This window comes from Schistocerca americana, chromosome 1, assembly GCF_021461395.2.
Source record: "Schistocerca americana isolate TAMUIC-IGC-003095 chromosome 1, iqSchAmer2.1, whole genome shotgun sequence".
NCBI classification, from domain to species: domain Eukaryota; kingdom Metazoa; phylum Arthropoda; class Insecta; order Orthoptera; family Acrididae; genus Schistocerca; species Schistocerca americana.
The window spans coordinates 1,259,037,983-1,259,048,053 of NC_060119.1; the positions used below are offsets into that span (position 1 = coordinate 1,259,037,983).

Below are 10,071 nucleotides of genomic sequence, written 5' to 3' on the forward strand. Positions count from 1 at the left end.
AGTACATCATTGTACTATGCAAGTCAAATTACACTATGAATGCTGCCGCACCTTTTATTTCACCTTCTCTGGAAAAATTCTTTGAGTTAGTGATGCATCACATGTTTCAGATAAGATAGGGCTTATTATATGGAAAGAAATCTTTAGTACCCTGTTGGAAACAGGGAAATTAGTACAACTATAAATATTCTAAAAAACAGAATCTTATGTGGGGCTGATGGAATTTCAAACAGAATTCTAAAAAGCTGTTCAAACTTAATAAATAATGCCCTTAGTGATAAATGGAGTGCATCACTGGCAAAGGGAATTTTTGCAGACAGGATAAAATATGCAGCTGTTAAACTACTTCATAAGAAAGGTGACAGATTTAAACAATTTTCGTCCAGTTTCTTTACTGTCATCATTTTCCAGAGTGTTCAAAACAGTAATGTACTCGAGAATAGTGGCACACTTAAGTGGAAACAGTTTAGTTAGGATACCACAGTTTGGATTCCAGAAGAGTTGTTCTACTGAGAATGTTATTCATACATTCACTCACCAAACAGTACAAGCCTTAAATAATAATATATAAACAGGTAATATTTTGTGTGATCTATCCAAGGTGTAGATCGTGTTACTTTCTTGGAAAAGCTCAAGTGTTATGGAACTGATGATTTTACGCACAGCTGGTTTGAATCATATTAAAAACAGCATGCAAAAGTTGGTGTTGAATGATTCAGATAATGTCAGAAAACAGAAAATTTTCGTGATTGGAAGGGAGGGAATTAGGAAAGGGCTTCCATGAGGTCCAGTTTTGTGGCCACTGCTCACTCCTATTCCATATGTACATGAATGAGCTTTCACTTAACATTCAATGAGCAAAACTAATATTTTTTGCGGATGATACTAATGTTACAATAAATCCCATTAGGGAGAAAGCAACAGAAGAGTTGGTGAATAGTATTTTCCAAAGAATTATTAAGTGGTTTTCTGAACATAGACTCTCCCTAAATTTTTGCAAAAAACACTATGTTTAGATCTGTACAACAAATGGAATCATACAGACAACCGATTAGCACGTGAGTAGGAATCAGTAAATAGGGTAGAATGGTCCAGATTTTGGGTGTACATATTGATGAAAACTTCAACTAAAGAAGAAGCATATTCTGAGTTTCTCAAACAATTCAGTTCAGCTATTTTTGCACTTCATATAATTGCTAATCTTGGAAGCAAACATGAGGAAGATTACCGGGTAGGTTGCACCAATAATCACACCCATTTAGCAATAGTTCATTTATTAAAAAATGTGTGTGAAATCTTATGGGACTTAACTGCTAAGGTCATCAGTCCCTAAGCTTACACACTACTTAATCTAAATCATCCTAAGGACAAACACACACACCCATGCCTGAGGGAGGACTCGAACCTCCGCCGGGACCAGCCGCACAGTCCATGACTGCAACGCCTTAGACCACTCGGCTAATCCCGCGTGGCTTCATTTATTAACCTTAACACATACAAGGATCACAAAGAACTGAACTCAACATGGCGGAACAGCCAAAGATAATGCTTAGAGTCCAAAGATGAATTATTGATGTTAGTGTCAATTTCATCGGAGCCACATACACCCCCCCCCCCCCCCTCGTGCAGTACAGAGTACTCTTGAGAGGCCGGGGGAGGGGGGGGGTGGAGGGTGTCTACGGTACGGCATCGGCAGGGGTGGTCTCTGGGAGCCAGACCACGGTCAGCTCGACAGCGTCATCGGGGAGCTGTGGGGGTAGATGTCGTGATGGAAAGTTCGGCCACCGAACCTGAAAGTCATTGAAGCAAGCCGGGTGTCGTACTGAGCGCGCTGCTCATGCAGTTTGCGAGTGGAACGGAGCGACAACGACGATGTCTCCGGTGGGCATGGCGAACACACAAAGCATGTCCAGGTCGACGTTGGATGGAAGGGGAACACATTTCACCAGGTGGCAGGAAAGGTGGAGGTTGTGTCATGAGCACTGGATGAAGAAAAACACATGACAAACATTGTACAATCGTGCAGTGAGGGCACGTTAAAATGAGGGGGGGGGGGGGGGTGCGTGAGAAACCTCGACAGGGCGAGGCAGACGACAGGGGAGAGGTCAAAGGGAGCGGTGAAGGGCCCAGCGGCGAGGGCGTGATCATAGGTAAGCTTGACGTGGGGAGCATGTGGTCACTCGATGAAGTGCTTGAGACTGGAGTAGAGGGCAAGGTCGGAGGAGAGCTTGACAATTGGAGCTGGAAGTCACTTGACGGAGTGTATAAGTCTGACATGGGGCGAGTGCTCGGAGCATTGTGAGCCACGACAGTCAGTGGTGTAGTGGTGGCCTGAAGGGGGGTAGAAGAAGGCTCAACATGAGCAGGCTTAAGTCTGTTGAGAGAGACTATAACAGCTGAATCTTTCATCTGGATGTCAAAGGTGTTGGCTGAGCGCCGGAGAACTCGGTACGAGCTGGTTTATGGAGGTTGGAGGGGAGCACGGACAGTGTCATCTCAGAGCAATTGTCCACAGATTTCGGGACGTGAACCTTAGGGTGGGAATAGCTGGCAGGCAGAGGGATATGGAGGTTGATGAAGTGGCGTCTGACAGGTCAACGAAGGAAGGTAAGTCAGACTGAGGGAGAGAAGCGGAAGGGCTCATAAGTTTGCCAGAGAGAACAATGTTCTGGCCGTATACGAACTCGGCTATTGTGCCTTTGAGGTCTTCCTTATAAATCGCACAAATGCTGAGCAGCACAAGGGGAAGGGCCTCCGTCCATAGAGAGTCGTGGCATCGAAAAGCCGCCTTGAAAGTGTGGTGCCAGTGCTCAACTAGTCCGTTACTTTGCGGGTGATATGCTGTGGTACGGATGCACCGGATGCTGCAAATGTTACAAATCCTGTTGAACAGGGCTGACTTAAATTGTCTGCCCTGGTCAGTCGTGATGATAGCTGGACATCCGAAATGCAATATCCATGACTTAACGAAAGCTCGAGCAACAGTTTCTGCTGTAATATTGGGGAGGGGGCCAGCCTCGAACCAGCGAGTTGTTCGATCAATAGACGAAAGCAGTTAGAGGGGGGGAGAGGGCCGACAATGTCAATATGAATATACTGGAAACGCCCAGGAGGGATCGAAAAGGCGCCAAGGGGGGGTGAAGTGTGCTTGTGTACTTTGCAGCATTGGCATGCGGCGCAGGAGCGTGCCAATTGCTGGCAGCCCTTGTTGACATTTCTCCACACAAAGCACTCCACTAAGAGGTGGGTGGACGTACGAACACCGGGTTGGGCTAAATTATGCAATGCGTTGAAGACAGCTCGATGGAGCATGGCTAGGATGAGGGGGTGTAACGTGCCCGTACTGTCGTCACACCAGATCTCACCAGAAATGCCAGGAAAGGTGGTGCGGACGAAGTGTACTGAAGAAGTAGAGTCTGAAATCAGGTTTTGTGTTTCCTCTTCGGCGGGTTGGAGGTTAGGCAGTTCAGAGAGGTCTAACAGCGAATGGACAGCATTGACTCGTGAAAGGAAATCAGTAACTATATTGTCAGCACACTTTATGTGTCTGACATCAGTGGTGAACTGAGATATGAAGTCCATGTATCTGAAGCGGCGAGGAGGCGGGTCAGCTGGTGGGTTTGTGATGGCCGCAGCCAGGGGTTTGTGGTCTGTTAGAACATAGAAAGGGCGTCCCTCAACATCAGTCTTAAAATGCTTAATCACTTCGTAGACCGCAAGCAACTCCCTGTCAAACACGGAATATTTCCGTTGTGCGTTGGTGAGCTGCAGAGGCGAAGTTTGGCTGTCGATTGTCTGGCCGATGGCAGTATCGCTCGCATCTGTGGTGATGAAAAGCTGCACATTGGGATGAGGATGCGCGATGGTGCAGACTTCGGCAAGAAGACTTTTGAGGCTGGTGAAAGAATCAGTCATAGCAGGGGTCCATGGAACGGGCCAAGATCCAGAAGTGTTGGTGCCTGCCAAAGCGTCCGTCAGTGGAGCCGGATCTCCGCAGCCCAAGGTAGATGTCGGCTATAATAATTAACCATCCCCAGAAAGCACCGGAGCTCTTTGAATGTCGAAGGTCTGGGTAGGTTTAGTATTGTTTGTACTTTCTCAGGGGGCGGTCAAATGCCGTTGGCAGAGACCTGAAAACCAAGAAAAGTGACAATGGGTTGATGTAGCTGCAATTTGTCCTGGTTGGTCTCGATGCCTGCTGCCGCGAGAGTGTTCATAACAGTTTGCACATGTCAATTGTTGTCCTCGATGGACGAGCTGAACACAAGAATGTCATCAGGATATGCAAAGCAGAATTTTAGGTCGAATAGCACTTCGTTGATGAAGCATTGCCAGGTCTGGATTGGGTGTTTCAGACCAAAGGGCGTGGATCGAAACTGAAATAACCCGATCGGGGTGGCGATTGCTGTCTTCTCGATGTCTTCAGGTGCCATGGGGATCTGGTGGTAGGCCCATTTGCAATAAATGACAGAGAACGTGGTTGCACCTGCGAGGGAACTGGAAAGTCAGCAATGTTGTGGGTATGAGGTAGGTGTACATAATTGTTCGTGCGTTTAGTCAATGGTAGTCTCTGCACATGCGCCAGAATTTGTCTTTCTTGGGTGTCATATGTATGGGTGTAGACCAGCTACTGGCAGAGGGTTCAATGACACCGGAGCTTAGTAGTTCAGAAATCTGATTTTTAAAGGTGGAGAGGCGCTCAGGACGAAGTCGATGTGGTTTACTGGGGAACGAGGGACCTGGCGTGAGGCGAAGCTTGTGAACCGTGCTGTTGGTGACGACGGAAATGTTGCCGGCCACACGGGAGGAGGTTTGTTTACAATGTGTGGTGGGCGGGGCAGGCGAGGCGTGGTCATGGTGTTCGGAGCCACTCGGCGGATCCGACAGGAGCCGAGGCGATGAAGTGTCCCAGGAGCCAATGCGACAAGATGGCCACCAGCCCGAGGCAGTGGCACCGTGGTCGGGTGAGCTCGGTAGAGCTCATGAGCCATTAGTGAGTCCATTGTCCAAGGGTGCAGCCTGTGGCAGGACGGTCGTGGGCGAAACGCTTGGCGCGAGTCCACTGTTTGTGTCGTCAGTCGCGGTCGCACGGTGGCGTGCAGGAGCTGAATTTGCAATGTTTGAGGTGCTGTCTGCGAGGGGCGGGGTAGGAGCCATCAGTTCGGGAACACGTGACGCTCGTCTTGCATGCACACTTGCGTCCTGCTGAGTGTCAAACACTGCCGTGTTAGGAGGGTGTGGCCCTGCAGAACTGTCAGTACACATTATGACAGTCTTGATAGCACAATTGCGAGGGGTAATGGGAGGTAAACACACGGAGGCTCGATTGCTGGGATTGTAAGCAGATTTGGCGCACTTTCTGACCTTGCTTTGTCCTTGCTGTAGTGTCTGTAATTCCTTTGCTGAATTGGAGAGCTGGAGCTGTGTTTTGTGGAGCCGGAGGGAGAGCTCGAAGTTTTCCTTGCGTAGGCGAGCGACGTGTTCACACTCGACAAGGCACTTGGGCGTGGTTTCTTGTAACGTCGTCGACAGAGATGAGTATGTACAGATAAGATGAGCCTGGACCGATGTGTCACGGGAAGTGAGTCTTGGACAGATGACGAAACACAGTGTTTCGCACTAGGTCCGGTGAAAGTTTGTGTTGTCGCAAGAAGTCAATGCCTAGTATAGGTTCGTCAATTTCGCACAGTAAAAAAGTCTATATCTACGTCCATACTCCGCAAGCCACCTGATGGTGTGTGGCGGAGTTTGCAGTTTGCGGAGAGCGAGACGACGTGGGAAGTTGAAACCGAGCACTGTAGTTTGGTTGAATTCATGGCTTGCAGTGAAGTATGATGAGGGCGGATGTTCGACGACGCTAAGGACGTAGGTAGCAGCAAAACATCGGCGCCTGTGTCCACTAGGAAAAGGTATCCCGACAAAATGTCTTCAATGTAAATTATCCGGTTGTTCCCAGACAGAATGGAGCACTAGGGGGTGCCTGTTATGTTGTGCGCAGGAGGCGGCACCCGGACCTACCTACGATCGGCATTTGGGAAGCAGCAGGGTGGTCTGCAGTTCCGTGCCTCCTCACCAAACCGTGTGTGGAAGTAACAGTACGGGTAGTGCGGTTGCATTTCCTGCGGAACGTTCGTTGCCAGTGGCGGTGGCCAAGGTTCAGTGGCGCAGCAGGTTTGGTTGCAGGAGGGGGCGTGACTGAGTGCGGAGCCGGTGACGTCCCAGCTGCTTGTTTACTGCTTCCTGGAGCAAGCGGAACAGTCAGTACAGTACGGCCCCGGCCATGGGACAAAGAGCCTGAACCTGAGACTTGCCAGGTAGGCAGTGGCTGGCGAAATAGAGCAGTGATGCACCGTGTAGCTTGTCAGCAATTGTCATTCTGTGCCTGACAGGTTTGGGAGACCTTTGAGCCAGAGCAAAGTGGATGTGAGGAGATGGCGAGGAGAGCTGTGTCAGAGAATAAATCAGCACTAACCAGGGCACGTAGCCATCTCCAGAGCTGGTTAGGTTTGTCGTTGCCTAGTTGCTCGATGTGGAGCACTTGCCGTATTGCTGCCTCAGTTGAGCGTGCAAGCCGACATAGAACTGTCTTTTTGGCTAGAGTGTACTGGGTAGATGAGTCCAGGGCGTCGACCAGGTCAGCAATCAAGTCCTCCTGGTTGTGCAGGTGGGTGATGAGGCACAGAAACCTGGTTGACTCGTCGAGTATGTAATGGTCAAACACTTCGTCCACAATTCTGAGCCAGGTTGTTGCTCTGTCAGGATTAAATGGCGGCACCGTCGGTAAGCATTGTAGAACGTTCGGAAGAACAGGTTGAGTTGAGTTCGTCGGGGCACTGCCTGAATTGAGCTGTTGTTGCTGTAGTCTTCTAGGAGAGTGTGCCTCCAGGGGATGTGGCAACGAAGGCTCTTCGGGTGGCAGCGTGAAGGTGACATGTGGTTGAGCGCGATCCATCACGACGCTGAAGGCCCACACGGGTGAGACACCGTAATGTGTCGATTGCGGTTGCGGAAGTTCAACACATTGCGGATGTGTTCGGATTGACGCGGCGCGGAAGACCAACGGAGATGAGGCATCGAGATGTGCTGAGAATGGTAGCGGAAGCTCAACTGGAGCCGGCGTGGGGGCGACAGGTGAGAAAAAGTCCAAAGTTTGAGAGCACGTGTTAGTCCGCGGAAAGCTCGATGTATGATCAGAGCCGGGGCCACCTGTGTTACAGGGAGGCTGCGGAGGTGTGGGCTGTCCAGAAGCACAGTGTGGGAAATGAACGTGGGATGGAATGTGTGAATGTTCACTGTTCATAGTCTCTCCACTCAAAACGGTGTGCAGATAAGGTGAATGTCGTGGCACAAAACACAGAGGCGTAGCATTGGGACGGAGGTGGAGGTCAGGCACAGATAATAAGTTATTGTTCCTGTTGCAGGCCGAGGTATCAAAGTAGGAAGGCGTGTGCTGATGCTGAACCGAGGCAGGTGCGGGCGTGGTCGGATGCTGAGAAGGTAGACCTGTGAATGAAGCAGGTAACTGCACAGTTGATGAGGGAGGGCACATGTGGCGGGAACAAAGGCGTTTGATAGCCGGAGTCATATGCACTCCTAACCTCACTTATTGTTTCTGATTTTATTTTCAGTTAACCAGCAGTTCTTTGAAACATTGTCTGAAGCTCGTATCTGTTGGCTGATTCTTTCTGATTTTAATCTCATGACTTCTTTGTGGTACTTATTTGTACTGCTTGTAGAGTTCTTCATGTAACTCAGAGTCAGTCAGTCTGTGTAAGCTATTGATGTTTTTCATTTTTTCTTTCAGATAATTTGTTTTAAAATCTAATGGTACAGATATTTTTGATTTGTGGGACATTGTCATTGAGATGTTTAAAAGCCTTAACAAACAGACACTTGATGATGCCTATCAATGACGTCACATAATCCCACTTACATAATTTCAACAATCAGGATTAAGCAAGGAATTGAAGAGTACAGTATAGAAGAATATAACATAGCCCTTTATGTATCACTGCCATATGTTCCGTGGAGACAAGCTTAGACCACTTAGAGCATGCACATAGGTCATTGTTCCCAGCAATCCACATGCAGATGGAACACAAAGAAATGCTGACATGTGGTAGAATAGAAAGTACCCTCTGCCAGAACAAATGAAAGTTGCATATCTCCTGGACTATGTGGTGGAAGCCATATCATCATGAGTTTCAGCTGCCTAGTTCCTCCAAGGCAGTATGTAAAATGTTTGGCCTATTGTTACCTAGATGGAACAAAATATTCTCTTTTTCCCCTTGAATTATCCTGAGGCACTTGACATGAAGTGTGTGTGTGTGTGTGTGTGTGTGTGTGTGTGTGAGAGAGAGAGAGAGAGAGAGAGAGAGAGAGTGAGTTTGTTCTCTCTCTCTCTCTCTCTCTCTCTCTCTCTCTCTCTCACACACACACACACACACACACACACAGGGTGCCAGGGTGGATGCATTGGTGCTCACGAACGGTAGTATAGCAAAGAGTGTGGCTCCAATCCCAATCATTTGCATGCTCACCAATGGTGTGTGATGTGTGTGTGTGTGTGTGTGTGTGTGTGTGTGTGTGTCAGATTGCATGATTCACTCTTTTTGTGATTGTTAAACGTGGTTCTCGGCCATTGTTCCACTAGAACAAATTCTGACTTCCTGAATTTCTGCTATGTACAACAAAACTGTTGACCTTATTTCATTAAGATAGTACCAGTTGTAAAATGTGATGCTGGCCAAAAGTGCTGCATTGTCTTGAGCAAGATTATAATTTTCAAAAGGTTAAAAATTTTAATACCATATTACTGGTATAGCTCTAAAATAATGTCACACCCTCATCAACTGAAAAGTTATAGTTGCACTTAATGAATGCTTTTGTAAGTTCTACCCTTCTGCAATGTCCAAAAAAATTTGGTTGCATTGCAACTCACAATGCTAATACCAACACAGCCATTACTGTAAATTTTCTTAAATGTGTTATTTGTTTGGTTACTTAGCACCACACAGTGCTAAAATAAACACAGTTATTACTAATAACTGCCTTCATTATTTGATAAAATTCTACTAGAGCAACACCTCTTGCTTTTTGAGACTCAGAGACTGCTTCAGTCACTGCAAAACACTTCTCTCACACAGTCCCACTTTGGCCACAATAACTATGAACTCAACACCAGCATTAGCTTGCTTGTAGTTGAGGTAGTAACAGAGACTCGAAACAATATGTTGAAACCAGTTATGTGCCAGTGCTGTCAGTTGTTGAGGAGTACAGACCATCAAAGTACTATTTATGATCAAACTCCGTTACAATAATTTCCAGAATAACACTAGTTAGTTAACCCAGTCTTTTATTAGTATTTACACGCTTGCGGTTTCTCCAGATTTATAGTTTAAAATATCTAAAAAATTGCAAATCATGTCTTACATTAACTGAGTGACAACGCAATTAATTTCAAGCTAATAATTTTGAAATACGTCAGTGACTGCTATTGCCAATCTCTGTTGCAGGATTTACAACAATTCCGTATGTAGAACGTTATGACATCAGAGATAATCGTTGGGATGTTGTGGAGAAAATGGGTTTGCATCGCAGTGCATTAGCTGCTTGTGTAGTAAGTGGTTTGTCTAATTCATATGAATATTCATTTATAAAAGATGAGAATAAAGTTAGTGAAGATGGTGATCGTGGCTCATCAAAAGAACCTCAGACTTCGGGAACAGCCTGTGGTTGAAAGTAAAATAAAATTCGGGAATATAAATGGTTTCTTTCTTTATTTTTTAAAATAATGGTCTACGTAAAAACCTCAAAACCTCTGCAAATAGTACATAAACTGTTGATTAGTCCTATTCAACAATGATCTCAGAAACACAAGAGCTTAATAGTTTGTCCTAAGTAGAAGTTCACTATTTTTGTTTGTTGTATTTTCCACAGATCATATTTGTGAAAAATGTGTTATGAACAGGAAATATAGCTAGATGGAATCTTTTACATAATAGGACAGTCTACACTAAATTTGTTCTAAGAGACACATGGAAAAGGTTTCCCAGCAAGGGCACCCATACA

The 10,071-nt window shown here is 46.6% G+C and overlaps 1 protein-coding gene across 1 annotated transcript in view; it reads left to right on the top strand.

Moving 5' to 3' along the window:
* LOC124598817 (kelch-like protein 10) overlaps nt 1-9,739 on the top strand; it is a 108,019-nt gene extending 98,280 nt beyond the window's left edge. The window contains exon 7 of the mRNA XM_047136028.1: nt 9,516-9,739. Coding sequence (XP_046991984.1) covers nt 9,516-9,739 — 224 coding nt within the window. The remainder of the gene's footprint in view (nt 1-9,515) is intronic.
* The last annotated feature ends 332 nt before the right edge of the window (nt 9,740-10,071 follow it).